Source organism: Embiotoca jacksoni, unplaced genomic scaffold (genome assembly GCF_022577435.1).
Source record: "Embiotoca jacksoni isolate LCO1_2020_lvr unplaced genomic scaffold, fEmbJac1.0.p SCAF_15, whole genome shotgun sequence".
Taxonomy (NCBI): Eukaryota; Metazoa; Chordata; class Actinopteri; family Embiotocidae; genus Embiotoca; species Embiotoca jacksoni.
Window position 1 is genome coordinate 11675982 of NW_027185285.1, and position 22382 is coordinate 11698363.

Below are 22382 nucleotides of genomic sequence, written 5' to 3' on the forward strand. Positions count from 1 at the left end.
AGCGAAAAATAATCTCCTCATTTGTGTGAAAAGACGTGAACACACCACTATGCTCGTGCTCACAATCATGCTTATATCAGGCACGCGTATACTTTTAGAAACTCAATACAGTGTACCACTTCCCCTGCATTATGTAGCCTCGGATAATGCAAAGAATAATATGGATTCTACTTTTGATTTGTACTCACAGTTTGGTGTAATGGATGATAATAAAAACACAAAATATGATAGAATATTTAGTATGTGGAAATACATGACTACATGCCCAGGTTTTCATCATCCTCTCAGTACTTAGAGGGGATGTTACAAATAATCTGTGCGTGTGTGTGTGTGTGTGTGTGTGTGTGTGTGTGTGTGTGTGTGTGTTCAAAGGATGACTGCCAGGGTACAAAGCTATATTAAGCAAATTCATGAGTAAAACCGGGAGTGGGGGTGAAATATGTGATGCTGATTGAAAACAGATGACGGTGTGTGCGTGCGTGTGAGCGCGCGCGCGTGTGCGTGTGTGTGTGTTGCAGAGTGAATCAGCTGCTCTGTGGGGGCTCGTTGCTCCGTTTGATGTCACAGGATGAAACGAGTTCACAAATAACAGAATTTTAACCGCATCAGCCGAAGGCAGCAGAAATAGTCGCAAACACCCACAGTCACATTTCCGTCTGATCAATCTTTGGTCTAATTTTTGAGTGAGGGGGTGACATGTGTTTTTGCAGGTACAATAGGTTGTTTTCAGCTGGTGCTCCAAGGGGAGGGGGTGGGGGAGAGAAGAGACTGTCTACATAAATCATCCCGGAGCAGAGCCATGTTATGATGGAGCTGACCCAGAAAAGTGAATTTTTCCCTTCATGAGCTCACTGCAGAAACCTCAGCCGCGAACTCTCGCGGTGCTTCGCGTATTCCCGCTCCATCTCCCGGTGAAAAAGCGGCTCCCATCTCTGGCGTCAGGCAAAGCTCAGCTGACGCGGCGCTGGGAGCTGGTGGTCTCAAACGGAGGTGAGAAGGTGATGTTGTTGTTGTTGTTGTTGTTGTTGTTTTTTATTTAACACGTCTTTATTTTAACTACCGAGAAATCTTCTGTCATGTCAGCCCCCGGGTTATAAGAACACTTTTGCTTGCACCTTTTGCTCCAGTGTTGATGACCACTCTGACTCCTCGGACACTGCTCCGCACGCTGACGGCGTTTATTGATCCAAAAAAACAACAACCACACAGCTCGTCGCTTTCTTTTGCTACTTCTCGTTATTTTTTTTTTTTTTTCACGTAAATTAGGATAACAGCTGCTCGCGACGCTTTAATGAACCGAGTCCCCCTCCTCCTCCTCCCGGTGAGGAACAGTCCGTTCCCGCGGCGCTGCCCTCCCGTCAAAGGCTACATTGTATGTCCGGTCTGGCATCCGCTGGCGGCTGCTGCGGACAGCACGGTGAGCTTTATCTGCCGTTCACCGAGCTCAGGCTGCTTTTTATTAAAAAATGATTTTTTTTTTTTTTATCGCTTCTCTATCAACTGTTTATGTCGGGAGGTTTGCACCCGCGGGGACGTGGTTGGTCAACATATCAAATGTGGACAGGAACAATACCACTAATGAAGAATAACTGACACGCGTTAACATGACTTTAAAAACGTGTCAACATGAATTGTTTGTCCTCAGTATCATTAAAAAACTGATTTAAGGCATCAACCTAAATATTAATAATGTCTGACTAAACTAAAACAATATAGGATAGCTAATTCTATTTAGCAACAGATGAATGAATTAAAGTGCACAAACATGACCGTTGTGCTATATTATTATTTCTATCCTATTCTATAATACGGTTGTAGAATAAATATTATAAGTACAAATGCCAAATGTGATGGTTTCAAATTTGCAAAGCTTGCTGCTTTTCTCAGTCTCTTTCTTGACAATATTTAACAATTTAATTGTACATTCCTGACTAGTTGAAAGAAAGGATGGCATGTAATAATACCACTTTGGGCTACAAGGTAATAACAATACTTTCTGCAGTTTTATATTCATTCAAATTTTTCATCGAGCAAATAATTGACAAATGAACCTATAACAATAAGATAATTATTTGCAGCCTTTCTGATGTTGTACATTACTCTATTATTGTGTATTATATGTGTTAAAATGGAAGCTGTCTTTTGGTTGATTGTGACCTACTCTTGTTAAGCTTAATCAGTATCTCATTGCATTTTATAAAGCCATCATATGTTTTGTATGTAAAGTCTTAATTTGCGAAGTAACGAATAACATAAGCTGTTGAGTCGAAAAGTACAATGTTTACCTCAGAAATGTAGTGGAGTAGATTTTTTTTTTTTCTGCTAAAGTACATGTATCTTAAATAAATATGATATGGTAGACATTTTAGGACAGCAGTTAATTCGTTGGGGTGTAGAGAGGAAGAAGAGTGGATTCTCTATAGCCTCTGAAGAGGGGAATGATGATTTTCCATGTCAATGGGACCCTCTTCTGGGAAGAAATGAAAACGAGGACTGTTGCACGAGAGCTCCAAATTTAGAAGTGCGTCGGAGTGGAAAAGCGACGCCCTGTGACTTTTAATTAGAACAGGAAGGAGAAAATAGGCTGGAGAGAGAAATTAAGATGCATGAATTGTGATTGAGACACGTCACAGGTAGCTCGGGCTCTGTATGTACCCTAGAGCGCTATTTTTTTTTTTGCTGTAGTTAGTGGTTGCCTAGCAGTGAGCTTTACTGTGTGTTTTGGATGTGCAGAATGCATCACGGTGAGGTGTGTGGAATATATTGGCTCTCTTTCTAAGGTTTCTAACACGGGGCTTTTATTGCCTCAGGGTTGCCTACAGTAAAACCTGCCCATGCTGTACCATAATCCATAGCAAGGCCGGTATGGGTACAGCAGGATACTTGTGTAGCGGAAAACGCATCGCTTTGTGGTGTGCGGAGCACCCAGACGGGGAGATATTTGCCAACCACTTGTAATTTTACTGCTGGGAGTGGGAGTTAGGTCAACTCCCGAGAGCTGAAGGAGAAATTTAGTGCATGCCTTGTCAAAAACTGAACCCAGTAAGCTGTCACACTGCTCGACTTTGCTCTACTTTTCATGCTCTTTCTTCTTTTTTTTTTTTTTTTTTTTTTACTAACAGTAAAGCAAGAATGCCTCACTACATTTTCCTGTGTTGTTGTTTTAGCCTTGATCTGTTAGGTATGCTTCAACCTGCAAAAAGAAGCAGGAAAGGTTTGACATTCATTCTGGAAACAAAAAAGAAGAGTTTTTGATGAAATGTCTGTCAATTTGATATTCACTTTCCATAAACTATCATTGTTGCTGTCAATGCTGCTGAATTCCCCTTTTTTGCCGACCTTGTGTCAGTGTGTGGTCCTGTTTGAATTAGCTTGCTTAAAATACAATTCAGCGTTCTTATCACGTAATAAAGAAAGCAAATAAAGAGGATTTTTTTTTTTTTTGGTGTGTGTTGATACGTGAATAAGTGATGCGACAGGCACACAATCAATTTTATAAATATAAGAAGTTGTCCAGCTCTGAGAAAGATGGACCACATAACAGTGTTTTCTGCCTCTGTATGCAGGTGCTGCAGGTATGGAGCAGAGGTGAGAGTTCATTCATGGTTGACCGGCTCCACTCCTGCAGTGCACCATGATAAGCCCGACCCTACCACAGACTCTGCTAAAGCTGCTGTGTTTCTATCGCCACGGTGAGAGATAGCTCCTGGACCGTGACTCTGTTGCCATGGTGACCTCCTAGCGAGAACCCGGTAACTCCCGTCTGTTGCTCTGGTTGTCATATAAAAAGACCCAGGAAACTATTTCAATCTATTGCCATGGCGATGTTGCGGAGACGCCTTGTGAAGTCATAAATCAGTTGCTATGGTGATTCTGTAGCAAGGAACAGTCACCATGGGAACGTCCAGGATGTTCCGCATTTTTGTAGTCCTGGGCTCTGCCTTCATGATCCTCCTCATCATCATCTACTGGGATGACGTCGGAGCCTCCCATCTCTATCTGCACACTCCTGTCTCACCGGGCCCCAAAATCCCGCATCCCCCCCCCCAGCAGAAGCCCCAGACCCCTCGAACACTGTCCTTCCTGTCCGATATCGATGCCTTCGTTAACCAGTTCCTAGAGCCAGGAACCGGTGAGCCCACTGACCCCGCCCCGGCTGACACCAGCAACCAATCAGAGAAAGCAGAGGAACGGTATATACCGCGGCGGGAGTGGAAGATTCACCTGACTCCGTTGGCAGCGGAGCTCCGTGAACGACAGGTTAATTCATCATTATGATTATTGTCTTTAGTAGTAAATGTTTAATTGTTAGGGTGGGCTGAGTGTGTTGGATAAGCTTTTTCCATGCTGACAGTTTGACGTGTCGTAGAAGGAAAATGTAATTGATAGAAGGAATAATGGCCACATTATATTAATTGCAGTCCCCAGTTTGATGGTGGTTCACAGACGTAGCTGAACAGGATACCTAACAGAGGATTTGTTGTGGTAGATCCATGTGCACTTCTTTTTGGATGACAAGTACAAATGTCTGTCCTGAAAAAGGGCCATTTGAGGACTTTGTAAAGATTTTACCCAACATTAAGTAAAAGGAGCCAATCAAGACTGAAATCATTTGTGATGTATTAACAGGTGGAAGCCTAAAAAAAAAAAAAAAACACCCACAACACATCTCTGTGACCCTCTGTTAGTTTGGTTTGTGAAGTTTGGAAACATCCCAGCTTCCCCCCCCGAGTCTAATCAGTTAGATTAAGTGGAAACACCAGTGTACGCGTGCAGAGCTTTAAAGTCAGGAGCAAACACTGTGTTTAAAACCACTTGATGCATCGCAACAGACATTTGATCCTCGAAAGTTTCAGTGCTGAAAACTCGTTGATCGAAAAGATTCAACGCCAATTCATATTTCTTTACACATACATAAAGGAGTAAAGTCTCCTCTACCAGAGGAATGTGTGATAATGAACTTTTTACCTTTGTAGTTGCAAATAATACATTTTCCTTTGCCTTACCTGATGGAATAACCAGGAGCAGCGGCGCAGGTTACTTCAGGAGATGTGCGCCAATGACAGCGTGGTGTTTCCAGGCAAAAACCGCTCTTTTGACGACATTCCCAACAAGGAGCTGGATCACCTTATAGTGGACGACAGGCACGGCATTATCTACTGCTATGTTCCCAAGGTAGGCAAATGCCTTTCTTCCACTGCTTTGCTTGAGTCCATTGTGGGTTGAAGTTTTTTTTTTTTTTTTTTTTTTTTTTTACACGATAAAACCACACGCAGCTACAGCATGCCTTTATTCTGCCCAAACAGTGCACACGCACTCACACAACAGTCCTACACAGCTATTGATTTTATGCCAACATGTGTTCACCAGTTTCCATCTGTTGCATTGCAATAAGTGAGGACTTTAGTTTTCACGCCAGACTGAAAAACCTTTATTCCCCCCCCTTCCTCCCTCCCCCTCAGGTAGCATGCAGTAACTGGAAGCGCCTCATGATCGTTCTCAGCGAGAGCCTGCTGCAGGACGGCGTTCCCCAGAGAGACCCGCTGGCTATCCCCAGAGACCTGGTCCACAACAGCAGCATGCACTTTACCTTCAGCAAGTTCTGGAAACGTTACGGCAAATTTGCAAGGCACCTCATGAAGGTCTGTTCAAATCTTACACACTTTACCGTTCGCTGTGTGGTGATGAGAATAGAAAAAGACGAAAAACAAACAGTGGAGTGCAATTGCTAAATGTGGTGTGGATTATTTTTGGATGATTCATGGTGAGGCTGTCGGATGGTGGACTTTCATCATGTGCAGTGCTCTGTAGCTGCACCTCCGGGGTGAATTGTTGTGATCTTGACTGCCAAAGTGACAGTGACATCTGCAGTGTGACGGGCACTAACTCCCCTCATTCTGCTTTCGATCGATGTTTTATCGGCCGCACCATCCAAACTAAATTATTACCAACTTTATGACGATGCATCAGTCCTCGGTGTCCCTTTGACCCTGAGCTCACACAGCTACTTTACTCACACAGACATTTATGATGCAGACCCTCCCAGCAAAGCTCCTCCCTGTGATCGCCACACACACTCGTTTCATTTGGTGCATTTTTTTTTTTTTTTTTTTTAAACCTACTGCAGCTCTGTCATATCATGATATTATTATACGATTACATCTGCCAGATATAATTCCCTCTTGATGACAACTTTTCCACATTGTTCTCTCAATCATGAAGCTGTCGAAGCTATGTATGTCAGTGCATTGAGCGTCAATTATTTTCACAGTTGTGATTTGATTAAATATGTGTGATACTAATGTTTAATATGAAAACATTTATTTTTGAATTATTTTTGAAGGTGAAGCTGAAGAAGTATACCAAGTTCCTTTTTGTGCGTGACCCCTTTGTGCGTCTCATCTCTGCCTACCGGAATAAATTTGAGCTCCGCAACGAGGACTTCTACCGCCGCTTTGCACAGATCATGCTGCGTCGCTATGCCAACCAGCCGACACCTCCCGCCTCTGTGGACGAGGCGTTCTCTGTGGGTGTCCACCCCTCTTTCTCACACTTCATCCAGTACCTCCTGGACCCCCAGACAGAGAAGGACATGCCCTTTAACGAGCACTGGCGGCAAGTGTATCGACTCTGCCATCCGTGTCAGATTCAGTATGACTTTGTGGGCCACTTGGAGACGGCAGAGGAGGATGCCGAGCACCTGCTACGGCAGCTGCGGGTGGACAACGTGGTGGAATTCCCCACCTCCCATAGGAACCTTACGGCCAGCAGCTGGGAGTCTGATTGGTTCAGCACAGTACCCGTGGAGGCCCGCAGGGAACTGTACAAGCTGTATGAACCTGACTTCAGGCTCTTTGGCTACGAGAGACCGGATTCAATCCTCAATGAGTGATTCATGTTTCTACAGAGCTGACACAGCCAGCCTGACTACGTTTTTTTTTTTTTTTTTTTTTTAATGTAGTGGAATAATGAGACACACAAACAACGTCGACACATCCCTTTGTTCTGGGCTTTTCCAGATGTGTTCTGCAGTCTGTTTATGCTACAATGAATGTGCACATTATGGAGGACACGCAGTCCTTTAAGAAGGCACACTTAAGAGGTGAAGCCTTTATCCATTGTTGTTTATCTTTGTTGAACCACAAAGATAACAAGAAGCACCCAGTGTAGAGTGGACAGTTCAAGATATGGTGATCCTACAATGTTGTACATTCAGTGTATTCCTTAAAGGGGCAGTCTATGATTCTGGAGAGAGATTTGGGATATTTGAAGTCAACAGCCAAACAAACAAACAAACAAACCCCTCCCTTCAGAAGCTCCCCCCCTCCTCCCCCCAATTCATGAGCGCGCATTATCAAGCTGCTAACAACTGAGCTAGACGTTCCAGCCTTATGCAGTGTTGAAGTTGATATCTGTTTCTTAAAGCTGACATTATAATATAAAACAAACACACACCACAACCCGGTGGAGTAAAAACTAGAAAGAGGCAGTAGTTTAGATTGTTTTTACAAAACTACAGTGACCGAAGAGGAGCAAAGGTTTGTAGCTAACCTAACAAGGAAAGTAACGTTACCTAGCACAGCACCTTGAAATATGCTTCCATCCAAACAATCCTACTGTGCTGACAAAGCTGTGTTTATAGGATTTTAGTGGCTTTTCAAACCCGTTGCAAACATTGCATGGACAAACACCATAAATAGAGTCGACACAGCAAGTAATGTGCAGCAGAGAGGATCAAACAGCTTCTCGGAGCCAGAACACCGGCTCCACAGAAACCTCGTACTACTGCAGTGTGCGAGATAAACAAACAAGGTGAACAGCATAATGAATGACAGTCGCTGTCACGGTGACTAATCGACGAGCATTCGGTGGAAAAGGGTTAAAAATAACTGAAAATCGTGACTGAAATGCACAGAAACAGGAAATAGCAGAAAGCAGCAACCCAACTCGGTCAGACTCGCTCTGAATCACGACATGTAAACACACAACAACAACAACAACAACAAACTCTGCAAATACTCTAAATATAAAGAACAGTGTGCAAACATAAACACGGAGAATATTTGACTCACTGAAAACACGCTAGAAGAGGTTCAGTGTTTATAGGCACACTGAGTTCGCATGAGCTAATGTTGTCCACCTGTCAAGCTGACACAGAGCAACCTCCGCATCCATCTTCTTCCCTTTCAGCTCTGAGGAATCTCCATCTTTGGAAAGCCTCACTCGTGTTACGGCTGCTCTTCTTTTTCACTTTTTGTTTGTCTCACTTTCTCCTTTTTCTTGCCGATATGATTCTCTTGTTGAGTTGAGCACATTAAGCATGTGCAAATCAAATGTGCCATTTCCCCCGTCTCCCCCTTCCCCTCCCCCTGTCCTGTGCACGAGCATGAGCCGCCCCCCCCTCCCCCCCCCCCGTTGCTGATTGGCTGGAATAGTTGTTTCCTATTTACAGAGCCTGGGCTGTGTACAAACAGAACAGACCAGCGGACCGTGATGGATTTGGCAGGGAGCGGATTGGACCAGAATCGCAGACTTTACCTTTAACTCCAAACTCCACGCTGAGTGTTTATCACTCCCAACTTTGATGTCACGCGATGCCACTTGTGGCCACAGTTGTGTTGCGACTAACTGTTGATGATCACACAAGCTGCGGCCGCACGCTGTTTGAAAGGAACCACGCCACAGAGCCATAGCTACTCTATGTTGGTGACTTTGGTTGTGATGCTAACACAGTTACTGTAGTTTTGAAATGTGGGCAGGTGTTGGTAGATTAGTTTTAAACGTGTTTGCACCAGAGAGGTAGTTGTCAGCTTAATTTATTTCACATAGTTTAAGTGCAATGTTTATGGTAAGCATGAAAGGGATTTTTATGAGAATACTAACGACTGCTGTCAACACCGGAAACACGTCGATTTCTTTTATACCTCATACGCAGACATGAAGAGTATATTCATGTTACAGAACATACTCAACTGCTTTTTCAGAACTCCGTTTCATATTAATAGGAATTATTAGGATATTTCAGCTGCTTCAAAACATGATGTCCATGCCATAATGTAGCCTCGTCATACAGAAGCACAGCCGCTCCTGCGGGCGGCTGATCGGTCTCGGCTTGTCTTTGAGACATAAAACTGGAGTTTCAGCATTCTTTTGATTTCCTCTCGGCTGTACCTGCACAGGTGTGCTTCTGTGTATTCACAAAGGGAACATTTTCTTCTTGGCGTCACCATCGGCATATGATCATCTTTGTGTTTTTAATAATCAAGCTGCAGTTTTTTTTTATCACTGACCTACATCGTGTAACCCTGGAGACTGCAACAGCGCTGTCGTTTCCACCGAAATACATGAACATTGTTTTTACTCTTTGAGGGCAGTATTATCATGGGGTGCATTGTTTTTGTAGCCAAGAGCCGAGCACAACACATGACGCGAACAAGGAGTGTTTTTCACTGTGTACGATGCTCCTGCACTGCTGTGAAGATACGGCAAGTTAGTTTGATGCTCACAAATAAAATAACGTAAGCGCAAGACGAGGCTGTGATCAGTGTTAGTTGAAGTAAAGGTTTGATCATGGCTAGTTAGGATTAGTGACATAATGAGCTGATGGACTGGGATACATGGTTTATATAAGACGAGCGGGAAGAGAAGATAGTGCCTTTTGGTTGCAAAAGTTTACACAGCAAAAAAAAGTATTTTTATAGAAGGACTTAATTTTTACTTAAATCATGATACAGTGAGATCTGTATGAAGCCACGGCAAGGTATATTTGATATACTGGGCCTTGTTTATCTTGTCTGGCTATATTTTGGGACAAATAGGAAACAACTGAGCCCTTCGGTGGATTGCATCATTCGCCGCCGTGCAGGGTTTCTGTGTGGTCCAGACGTGTATGTGATGTCATAGATGTGCTCCGTGCCACAGGTCACTAAGATGGACACGCACTATTGAGTCAGCGTTGTCTCGATGCCTTTGGTTCTTTTGTTTTGTATAACTATGGGGCACGGTGTCGGTGGAAAAGGGTCCAACTGCATTTTGTCATCATCGCATCACCACATCGGTCTGAATATACACAAAGGAGAGCAGGTGAGGGAAAACACCTGCCCTCCCACCTCTCCAATGTTTGCATTGTGATGCAACTGTATTTTCATATCGTTTTTGTATTAATGTTCTTTGGTTGTATTTTCATTACAGCAGCTGTGTTCTTTTGGCTGTTTTTTTTCTTCTTGTCGAAGTGCAAAAAAAACAGCCTGTAAGATGGAATCATTTTGTAAGGCAAAAAGAAACGGTTTATTTATTGGCAAAATAAAAACCACGAGTAAATGCTGCTTTTACAAAGGCTGAATAAATCTTAGCGGGTTAGTAGGCTTTTATTAAGCCTGGAGTCTGACTGCAGATGTGCATATTTTTGTCCACAGTGACCTGACGCCGCAGCGACAGATTAAAGGTTTGTTTAAGCTGCAGCACCAAACATGTCCTACATTTTGATCTCATCTCAAATAAACATAAAATTGTGTCAGACAGGCTACACAAAAATATATTTTTGAGATTGATGTTTTCATAAATATGTACAAATATTAATTCAGTTTTATCCGTGTTATGGTGTCATACATCATCTGATATTTATACAAAAGGAATAAAGGTTGTGGACATAAAGATTTATGTGCAAATCATTTATTGCGAGTGAATTGAAGAAAGAGTTGTCCACCCTGCTTCAGTGTATTAGTAATAATACTATGCAATACATAGATGGTATTGGCACAAAACTATTCTTGACCTAGTTTATTACATATTCTCAAAATGTTGGCTGATTTCATCACAATAACAAAAAGCAGAATAGCAAAATCGTCCCTTTGTGTAGTGAGGACTGAGGTTGTTCTTTGTCAGAACAACAGGAAAGGAAAGCCACCCCACTTCAGCCCACAAAAATGTGAAGAGGAAATGCTGACAATTTCAGTATTAACAAGGCAACCTGTGGATTTTTGTGTGTATTACATGTCCACTGACCACATGCAATGAATTTTATGGTTAAAACAATTATTTTAGTCATCAAGAACGGTCTGAAAAAGTAGGAAAACACTTCTCTAAAGCACAAAAAAAAAACAAAAAAAACAATGAATTTTGTCAGGGCAACCAGTAAATTACTCAGCAACTCTTCCTGGTATCCTCAAGGTGTCACTGTTCATATCTATAACAATCTTAAAATACTTTTTAATCAACGTAGAGCTGCAAGACACTGATGTGATCCCTCACTGCCATCGCAGCCAAAGGCCTCTTGGAGTCACATTTTCTTCCTGCATCACCTGGGAGGCTAAATCCTCAAGACACCCTAAAAGACTTTGATAATCGCACCTTCAATTTGAGCTAAACTGACAAAAATTGTACCTTAAACAATCAGAAATGATGTCGACATCATCAAAAAATGATGACACATTTTAAATCCATGATGCATTTAAATGTATCCATGATGGTGTTCACAACAATTGAAGCCCTCAAAATTGTTAAAGATAGTTTGCCCGTGTCAGTGTTGATAAAAAAGAATATGCAATGAGTATTCACTGCCCTCCGGTGGTCACAGTGAGAAACTACATTCAATTATAAAACACAATGTTAATACCACAGTAATTGTCGTGAGTAAAAATATAAAAATATGTTCGTTATTACCACAATTTTATGTTATTGTCATAATTTAAGAATTAACGCATTTTTATGCTAAGTTTTTTTTTCCCCAAAACTGAATCATGAGCGTTATCTGCCCTCCGGTGGTCGCAGTCAGACACTACATCAAAACAAACACGTCAGGATGGAAGTAATAACATCCGGACGCTTACGGTCAATACTTTCAAATCAAATCTGAGCTACTGAACTAAAGCAACCAGAAATAATGAATAAACAAAAGGATTGTATTCACTATTCACCGTTACATAACTCCGGTACAGATACTTATACGCATTAGGTCTATTGTTTAGTTATGGTATCAATGATCATTACAAGCATAAGCAGGTATTTATTTTTATTATTGTTTCATACAACCTATTAATAATTGCATCAATAGTCATATTTGAATAACATCTGCATCAATAACATGTAATTGTGGCCTGACAGTTGGCATATAGTGTATTTATGTAGACACTTTTATTTGGAAATGCCATATAGCCTACTGTATACCTAAATCCAATATCAACTATAAATGTATTCAGTTTAACATTTGTTTAATCTCATAGCTTAATACTGCCTTTTATTACATTCAATACATGTACAATACACAGTTTAGGTTCACCTTTGACTCCCTTGTGAACTCCATTTTAGATATAAATATGTCACTGCCTTTATTTTTACAGCTCAACCAGGACCACACAGAGGTGCTGATCATTGGTTCAGAGACTCAGCGAGATACACTGGGACTCCACTCAGGGCAAGAAGCAAGAAATCAAAGAGGGATTTTTGACTGTGAATTTCATTTCAAAGCTCATGTAAGAGGTGTCTTAAAAACAGCCTTTTACCATCTCAACAACAAAGTGAGACCATTTCTGTCTCTGAGTTACACAGAGACTGAGGCACACGTTTATAACCAGGAGCTTAGACTATCTCTCTTCTTTCATGAGGGACCACACAGCCTTGCACCAGACGACCTCTCAGAAACGCTTTTGGTTTTATGAATCAGGACCGCCACTCAGATCTCCAGCTTCTTCTCTGTCAGCAGAACAAATAACATTTGGTGATGCAGCGTTCAGCCAATACGCTCTACTGGTTCACTGGTTTCATATTACTTATTATCATCATGATTTATTTTATTCTTTCTTGTTTTACCAACATTTTACTGATGATGGTTGTGGTGGTGGGGTGTGGTTTGGGCTCAGCTGCAGGAGGGACTGATTGGGGGAGTGGTTCAGGGAACGGTGCCTGGAAGAGAGTTAATTAGCACTGCTGCAGTGAATCACTGATTGTCTCTCTCCACATAAAAGCACCTGGTGGGACACCGGACAGGGAGGGGGGGGGGAGACTCCTGGGGACACTAAGCAGGAGGTTGGCTGCGGAAAGGACGTGGGACGTGTGCTCAGATGCTGGGCAGGAGAGCACACAGTCATTGGGGTTGTTTGTGTGTGAATAAACATGTCGGAAACTGTACTTTGGCTGGTTGTTGTTCGTTCGTGCTGACAGAACCCACCGTGACGGCAAGATGCATGTCACAATGGTGATGGTTGATTATTATATATTTCATTTTAACATCTTTACATCTCATTTACATTTCCAATTTCACAAACTCAAAAGTCCAATAACAAATGTTCAGTTAGCAACATGTTGCAGCACCATTATGCAAAACTCACTGACACCTAACATTACCAGTGATATTATTGCCATAGTAAATTTCCCCATTTTGGGATTAATAAAGTCAAATCTAATCTAATCTAATAACCCATAACAGAAATTAGTGCTGTGTTTCTTTATTTTGAGGTTTATCGTCTATGAATAAAAGTAAACAGACAATGATGATGAAGTTAATAATCTTACTTTAGTGGTTCTGTGTTTGTGAAAGTGTTGCTGTGTTTGATCTGTCTACTTTTCCACATCAGAGGTTGGCAAGGAAACAGCAGCAGGCCTTGTTTGATATTTATGGAAACACATTTTTCTGAGAGTTAATTGAGAAGATTTGTGTTCCCAGTCTTCTTATTTAGACTCTTGGTAAGAAAGAAAATAGATATACTTTAAATTCCTGACACTTTTCCATCAGTGTGATGAGTGTTTTTCAATTTACTTCACATTTTTCTGCAAGTCGTATTGCTCATCTGCCAGCTACTCTTTGGATTCTGGCACTTTGGGTGTCATTTTATCTTAAAATGAAATGAATTTCATGGTGAATTGCTTTTGAGCTTAACGGTGTGCTGTAATCCTCCTCTCTTATTCATTTTACCTCCTCGCTGGGTTTGATGAGGTATCCGTTGAAAGTGATATAGATGTCCACGTCGTCACTGTAGATTGCGTTCTCCCTCTCCCTCTTATACAGGCGGATCCACACCTCGTCGTTGGGCTGCAGCTGCAGCATCAGGCTCTGACTCTGCATGATGGAGCGGTCGCTGGGCTGGGCGTACACGATGGCCTGCTGCGTGTCGTTCTGCATGATGTGCAGGTACGTCTCCTTGAAGTTCCACGTGTGAATGTTGACGTTGAAGAAGTAGATCCCCGGGACGTGGCAGAGGAATTTGCCCTCGAACATGTTGAAGTGGCCGTCGAGGTTGACGAAGACCGTGTCGAACACCAGCGCCTGGTAGGACTCCAGGCTGTGGAGGGATTTGCGGCGGGCCACGGAGAAGGCGGAGAACTGGACCTTGCAGGGGTCTCCTGGAGGACCCGCCTGACCCTTACCGCCTTTTGATCCTACGGGCCCCTTGGAGCCTGGTGGCCCCTCGAGTCCAACTTTACCTGGGGTCCCTCTGTCACCACGGTCTCCTTTATCACCTGTATGAGTCATAACAGAATGAAAGAAAGCAATGTCATTTTTTTCCCCTTTTCTTGACATGTTGGATACTTGGGTATAAAAGCAAGAACTATATTCATGTGAAAAAATTAATAGTTGGAAATTGTTAACTTTTTCAACAAGCAAACAATAACAGTGCCTACAGATAAAGGGCATGTAGCCTACTGAAACAAATGACACAATACTTCCATTTTATAGTCAGAAAAAAAACACATCAGTTACATGAATCTGTGAATACAGCTGTACACTTATCGCACCTTCAAATAAATACAAATTGAATCAGGGGTTTCAGATTAAGTGCCAATAATTAGAGGCTCCTTAGGTTGGTGACAGGTGGAGTCTGTCTTATTTAAACCTCTGTCATCCAGGATATCGCATTCTCTTTGCTATTGAACTGTGTGGTGTCATCGTTCCATAATCTAAAAAGGTCTTTAAGGTATTCAGAAAAATGGCTGTGGATGCTGACGACTCTGTCAAGGAATCTACAGTAAAATTATCTCCATATTTTTTTTTTTAAATAAATGATTCCCCTGTAAGCAATATTAAACCGCAAACTCAGCTCAAGAGCAAACGGTTTGATATAAACCAAAGTCTTTGAGAACGCCGAAATTTCATCACAGGTAACTGATGCAGGTAACTCTTGTAGCTGGTGGTGTCAAAATACACAATCAGAAAGACAATACACACATTTTACCCGCATGAGAGGACTCTCAGGAAAATGCCTTTACTGTTCAAAAATAACATTAGACCAAAACTTGGCAGTCTGCCAATAAGCATACATACTGTTTGGAATAATGCGTTCTGGACAGGTTACTCAAAGATGAAGTTCTTTGGCCACAGTAACAGAATACATGTTTGGTGTAAACCAAAGGCAGCTTTTCAGGAGAAGAACCTCATACCAACTGTGAAGCATGGTGGTAGCAGTGTTATGGTTCAGGGTCGCTTCACTGCCTGATAGACTGGGCAGCTTGCAGTCATTAATTCCATCAAGTATTCTGTGTCACATCAAAGAATGAAATTCTCAAACATCTTGCAGTTGAAGAACGATTCACCGGAAAAGAGTTTAAAAAATTTCAGGAAGCCGATGTCAGACACTGGTGGAAAACTGGTACTTTTATCGAATAACTGATTGAAAAAGAAAATTTTCCATGTGGTGTTGTTCAAATGCATTATATGACCTTTACCTGTTTCAAAGAGGATCATATGGTTGTTTGCTCAAATACGTCCAAAAATGCCAACATTTTCAATTGGATGTACTTTTTTCACATGACTGCGAAGAAACAGTGGGCCGTGTGTGTTGCCTTTGGCTGAGATGTCCAATGACCTGGATGGCTTCAAGAACATGTCAAAACAAGGAGCTACGTCCTTTTTGTTTTCTTAAATTGCACACAGAAAGATCTGTGGGAGCAGATGAAACTCCCTCAGAGATTGTTTCCACAAATGAACCCTAAGGTTTGAAATCCCACAGTTTCTCTAAATCACATTATTATATAATCATAATACATTTTTTAACATTATTTTGGAAATTCTCAGTGGTATAAATCTTTCTGTTAGCCTGCAACAACTAAGACTCGGCCAGATACAACATACAAACTGCCTCAGCCAAAACAAAAAGAGTTCTCTGAGAAAATATCAGGATTATGATGCTCACTGCACCTGATATGCTTCATACTATTGTTGATTTGTTTACCTTTGAGTATGGTCATGTTGATGTAGGTGCGGACCTCTGGGACCATGCTGAACTCCTCTGTAATTGGCTGGGCTCCGCTGCCCTCTGCTGGCTCCAGGTCATCACAGCAGCGTCTGCAGGGGACAGGAGGAGCACTAGGTGGAGGCACTAGGACCCCCAGGGAGAAGAAAGAGAGGAGGAGGAGGACGCCCAACATATCTGAGCCTGAAGTGAGAGCAGAGAAAAATACAATTGTATTATTATAAGAGCCTCAAAGTTTTGGATTCTTTGTCGTTTAATACAATTCGGCCTGTAGGGACTCAGCAATTTATTGACTTTACATTATGATCAAACAGATTTCCAAGGTTCAACCCAGTAACTAGAAATCATGCAGACTTGAACTTTTTTAATACAAACAAAGGAAAAACACTTTGATTATTTGGATATTTAGATATTCAAAACAATTAAATTAAACTGCAAACCAGAAGAGTAAACAAATTGTCCACATAAACAGAAGAGGAAAACTGGAGAAGTGAAAATAGTTCAAATAAACTTCAGAAAGATATGTCCTGGTTAAATATCAATTGTTCAGCAGCTGCTCGGAAAGTAAGATAACTATCCAATATGTAATTCCCAGAGAAGAGGAGATGAGAAAAAGGAATCTGCAGAATGAGCCAACAAAAACATTTATGACCCTGAGAAGAAGAAACAGCTATCTGGTAAAAGCTCTATCAACAAAACCAGCATATTTGACTATGAGCTACACTCACAGTGGTATTTCACTGGTAGTTTAAATTGAATGCTGACACGGGGCCTGAAAACTCAATAAAATACCCTATTGAAACTATAATGTGTTTTTTATTCACATACCAAAGAGAGAAAAATGTAAAATAATTGGAGGGCAGAGCCGCAAGGATCATAAATCACTTGAAAAATGACCCCACACTGTTTTTTCAGGGAGAAATGAGAGCAGTGATTCACAGGGAAAGTGATGGCTTTCTGCCAGATGCTCAGTGATCAGCCAACCTCTGTGTGCTATAACTGGAACAGTGTGTACTGCTATGTTTACACCAGACTGTAGAGCTGGATTCATACTGACAGCTGGGTCTGTCATACACAGCTGGACATATGCAGTAGACGCTCAGCAAACGAACACATAGGCAACATACACACATACTCAAAAACAACTTGCTGTTGTGGGTGTGAAAAAGAAGAAAAAAAGTGAAGGTGTTGCAGCAACAAAATCAATTGAAATGCTTCTGTCGTCAAGCTGCTGATGAGAGTTCAGAAATAAGGCAATAAACCAGTGAAACAAGTCGGTAGAAAACATTCTGTTCTTATAAGACTGCATCAAATTAAAAGGTGTATCAAATGTCTGAGAGAACACTTGGATGGAGTGAAAGGGGGCAGTTCTTGCTGTAAAGTAAATCAAACCTCTGAGGAGAGATCAGCAAAATTGTGTGCAGTAGCAAAAACTGTGTGTGTAAATTGTATTACGCACGTTGTAGGACATGAAAGTGTTTACTCAGTCACTCTGTGGGGACCTCAACAAAAAGTCTCCATCATGTCAATCTTTAAAATTTGAAGTCGAAGGCTTGGTTGAATTTTAGCATAGATTGTAGGTGAGTGATACGCAAGTATTACTTACGGTTAAGGCAAGCTTCATGCAAATGTGTCATCAAACCAAAAGAGAAAATGCAAATATCACATCTCATAAAAGAATTGGCAGGCATGTCATACTCTTTGTGATAAGTTACCTCAGACAAGCTGCATTTCCGAATGTAGGACACTGAAAAGTCTATAAATAATCTTAATTCATGAATTAAAACTTCTCATGTTTGTAACATTCAAGACACAATATGCTACTCAGTAATTTGACCACTTACAGTCTTATAGCTGTTACAAAACATTGTCTTATAGGTGTGGGTGTTATATAGAGAATATCAAACAATAGACTGTAACAGTTTTAATGCAGTTTTAAAAGACAATAAGTAGTTTATTATAGATCATCACTGATTAGCACTAAGCAAGTTGAATTGAATGCGCAGCTAAACATTCATGAACACATCATTTTAATATTAAGATAATTATGGCAAATTGCTATGTGTGAAAGGCCACTGGATGAAAATTAGGCAGTTGCTTGGATACCACCAGTGAAAACCTGACCAGGAAATTCCACTTCCTCACTGAGTGGCACATGTTGTCAGATACAATTTTAATAGACATGCAGCCAACTCCATTTATTGAATGTGTTATTTCTCTTTCACTTTAAATATTTATAACAATGACTAAAACAGCCAATATTATGGCACAATCTCCACATATTTGTGCCTGACTGAAGTACTTTTAGATTGATTTTTTTTTTACATTGAGCGAATCATAGTGTCCCACTTTCTGAAACCACATTTCCTAAAGTGGGACAACAATATTTTTTTTTATTAAAATAAAAAACATACAGCATATTTAATCAATATAATAATACTTTTTATGAACAAATATGTCATAAACACATCCTGATAAAAAAAGAAAAAATAGAAGGATGGGTTTATTATAAGAAATATATCACATCAATTTTAACTAAACACTAAGTCATTGAGTTGTGGGTAGTCTGCATGTTGGGTTTCCTGTTTCTTTAAACGATGAGACATTTGAGAAGTCACGTGATTTTTGGAATATCACAGCTTGGGCTAAACTTGAAATCTTATCGACATTCATTTGTTTAAGGAAAGCCTGCAGTGTCACATTACGGAAGCTCACCCTACACGTTTAAAAGTGCAACTTTAGTGAAAGCACAAGTACATTTGAATAGACTGCCATGTATCATCAAGGTGCTCTCCGGTGCGTTTAAGTTATTAAACCCCCAAAATCACTTCGCACTCATGCACCCGCGCTCAGCCGGTTTATACGTGAGATCTGAATGGGATAATGCTTCTCACCTCGGTCACGTCTCTGCTGCCGCTTCAGTACGCCGAGGAGACGGAGGATGGACGAGAGGCAGAGTGCTGAGTTAGCAGCCCTCTCTCTCTCTCTGGATCTCTGCGTGTGTTTCCAGAGCGGAAATCCGTAAATCCTCTGATCCCCCCCCCCCCCTTCGTGAAATCTATGGCAACAAGTGTCTGTCTCTGTATGTGACAGTAACATCTGGGATAACAGCTGGAAACGGTGGCAACGGTGGCAAAAAAAAAAAGTTAGACGCCAACTACAGGCAGGGAGACTAAAGTTATGTAATCTTTTCCATTTTAATAAAAGTTATCTTTACTAACTGCCAAATGCTGAATCTGACCAAGCAGCAATAAAGTTCAGTGGTGAACGTTAATAGTACAAGGAGAGGAAACTTCTGGTCATTCTCCCTGGGGCAGCACTTCCGCTGTGCTGAATTCCTGCAATCCTCCAAACATCACGTTAACTGCAGCTGCAAGGGGAGAGGGAGGGGAGGAGGGGGGAGGGGGATTGGGAGAGAGAGAGGGGGGGGGGGGGGGGAGGGAGAGACACAGAGAGGGAGAGACAGAGAGAGAGATAGAGGGAGAGAGAGAGAGAGAGAGAAGGATAGATAGAGAGAGAGAGGGAGAGAGAGAAGGATAGATAGAGAGAGGGAGAGACAGATAGAGAGAGAGAGAGGGAGAGAGAGAGAGAGAGGGGGGAGAGAGAGAGAGGGGGGGGGGGAGACAGAGGGAGAGATAGAGGGAGAGGGAGAGAGAGGGAGAGACAGAGACAGCACCACTAAACTTAGTTTAGCATAACGACTAGAAAACAATGTGCTGTTGTAAGCTTCACTTTTTAAGGAATTAAACCAACAAAATAAAACATGATATAACATATATAACAGGAAGCCCTTAGTAAATAAATAGACCTCCTCATCACCAGACGATGAAGAGGCGGATGTCTGCGACTTACATCCCAGGTTTTATGAACCCTGCTGCAGTTGTTTGTATGAAGATTACAGTCCTGTCCCAGAACCAGAGTAGGCTGATGCACATGTTACATATTACGTGAACAGCTGCTGAACATTAGCACCTGGGTTTCGTAGACTGTTATGCTTTAAGATCAGGAGAACATTCCTCTGCTTTTCCGGCCAACGTAAACGATTAAGAGACTGAAAACCACCTGATGGAGCTCTGCCTGCAAACATTTAATATCTGCTATCTTTAGGAGTCACACACTAACTTTCCAGTGCATTTCATATCTCCGTGTGTGTGTGTGTGTGTGTGTGTGTGTGTGTGTGTGTGTGTGTGTGTGTGTGTGTGTGTGTGTGTGTGTGTGTGTGTGTGTGTGTGTGTGTGTGTGTGTGTGTGTGTGTGACCTCAGTGTCAGTGGTCCTGCACTGATTTTCCCTCAGCTGGTATTTTATCTGGGAACACTGCAGTCTCAAATCAGAAGTATCATTTGTTGTATGAGCTGCAGAAACAGCATCTCACAAACAGACTGCACACATCTATTTCTCTGAAGACACCCGGTGTGGTGAATACAGCCCCTGACCTTCGGCCTCAGTGGTGAACCAGCTGCTCTGACCCTCCAGGGTTTGGCAACTGCTCACCACAGCAGAGCTGCTCATTGTTGCAAATCATAAAACGCACTCAAACCCCCAGAGGGAAACTAATCCGTTTTGACATTTGTATTTTACTGTGTACTTTTGAAAAAAAATGTTGTGGTACCAGGAACATTTTCTCGTTTTTTTCCCCCTGCAAAACGTATTGTTTGAGGCTGGAGTAATTATGGCCAACCTGCATTCAAATGTGAACATGAGCGGTGAGTTGAAATTGCAGACCTCAAAGCATTCTTGTGGTTCAGCTCAGGCCAAATAAATAGATCTGGTGAGAAGCTATTCTGAATCTTAAACAAGTATTCTTGTTGACCTCATGTATTTTATGAACCTAATGACTCATAATAAGATGACTATTTACTATTCACAGTGTACTCTGTCCTGTTGGTTGCCAGATTTTTTTTTCCTTCATTTTCTTCATAATTTAAAGAAGCCATTTTGAAAGCAGGATTGTAAAGCTGTGATGCTTGTTTAAAGTACAAGTTAGACTTTTTGAGAAACTCCTTGGACCCTGTGGAGGCGTGACTGCTGCGCTGTCTCCTCCTCTCCCTGACAGCAATAATCTGTTTCTACTCCACATAAAGAGGGTGACACTCATGGTCACGCCAACCTCTCGTCCTCCCATTCCAGTGGGTTGCATCCAAAACAAACCATGTGGTTTTTCTGCAGGATCTAGTTGTTGTTGTTTTTTCATTCTCTCTCTGTCTCTCTTTTGGGTCAAAGCTGGTTCAGTGCGTGGCAACGAGCAGAGTAAAATTTCAACATAAATGAGTTTTAAATAACTGGGCCAAAATTTATAACGCGTGCACAATACTGAGTTAATTTCACCTAATATCCGCAGGTAGAAAATACCTGTGTCCACCGTTGATCTGTATTTAAACATATTAGTTTTGGATTGTACTTTTGATTGTGCATACCGAAAGATATTTTTATTTCAACTAATCATTATTTTTTTTTGTCAGTTTTAAAGATAAAATGTAATTATTTGTGTCCAAGTCTGTCAAATTTATAAAATAAACTCGTTGTTATTTGTTTAATTGGGGACTAAATTTTTTACTGCACACTGCATTTTTTTTTCTCTCTTTTTGATGTGTTTTTAATGCCAACTCTTGTTCTGTTAGGACTCATTAATGAAGTTATTTAGATGTATAAATGTGAATATTTCTGGAGAATGTGTAGTTTCTATATTCTATTTAGAGTTGGACAGATTAGATACTTAAACTACATTACTTCTCAGTTTGGCCACCAAATAGGTTTTGAGTGAGAAGATTGATTAGATATACACATATTTAATGCACATGTTGATAATTTTGTTGATAATTTAAAGAGGATGCGTGACATAATTTAGGCAAGAAGCATGATGTACGAAGTTGCTGTGAAATTAAGATGAAGTCTGTAGAAATGCTGATGGTAAGCAACATCTTGTGTGGTTTCTTACTGACAAGACTAAATATTGTAAATTCTCAGAGAGGTGAGCGGATGTTTCCGGTTGTGTCAGAGTTAAATGTCAAACCGCACTCTAATACACACGCTCACTCTCACATACACCACCAGGACCACCTGACAGGACATGTAAACACTCAAAACTGCACACGCACGCACACACACACACACACACACACACACACACACACACACACACACACACACACACACACACACACACACACACACACACACACACACACACACACACACAC

General features: G+C 41.4%; 2 protein-coding genes across 5 annotated transcripts; one reads left to right on the forward strand and one right to left on the reverse strand.

Annotated features, from left to right (window-relative positions):
- Positions 1 to 916: 916 nt before the first annotated feature.
- On the forward strand, positions 917 to 10659 carry chst12a (carbohydrate (chondroitin 4) sulfotransferase 12a). 3 transcript variants are annotated; one of them, XM_069149625.1, is made up of 5 exons: positions 917 to 990; positions 3567 to 4260; positions 5023 to 5175; positions 5463 to 5642; positions 6344 to 10659. In XM_069149625.1, exons 2-5 carry the CDS (start codon positions 3895 to 3897, stop codon positions 6890 to 6892), a joined length of 1248 nt encoding a protein of 415 aa, XP_069005726.1. In that variant the 5' UTR covers positions 917 to 990; positions 3567 to 3894; the 3' UTR covers positions 6893 to 10659. The 3 variants fall into 3 exon arrangements, with proteins under 3 accessions (XP_069005726.1, XP_069005727.1, XP_069005728.1); XM_069149626.1 differs by having other exon boundaries at positions 974 to 998; XM_069149627.1 differs by lacking the exon at positions 917 to 990 and adding an exon at positions 1092 to 1417.
- On the reverse strand, positions 10656 to 19454 carry c1qtnf6a (C1q and TNF related 6a). 2 transcript variants are annotated; one of them, XM_069149628.1, is made up of 3 exons: positions 19079 to 19454; positions 16164 to 16367; positions 10656 to 14454 (listed from the first exon to the last, which is right to left on the reverse strand). In XM_069149628.1, the coding sequence occupies exons 1-3, from the start codon at positions 19281 to 19283 to the stop codon at positions 13901 to 13903; spliced, it is 963 nt and encodes a 320-aa protein (XP_069005729.1). In that variant the 5' UTR covers positions 19284 to 19454; the 3' UTR covers positions 10656 to 13900. The 2 variants fall into 2 exon arrangements, with proteins under 2 accessions (XP_069005729.1, XP_069005730.1); XM_069149629.1 differs by lacking the exon at positions 19079 to 19454 and having other exon boundaries at positions 16164 to 16544.
- Between the last annotated feature and the right edge of the window lie 2928 nt (positions 19455 to 22382).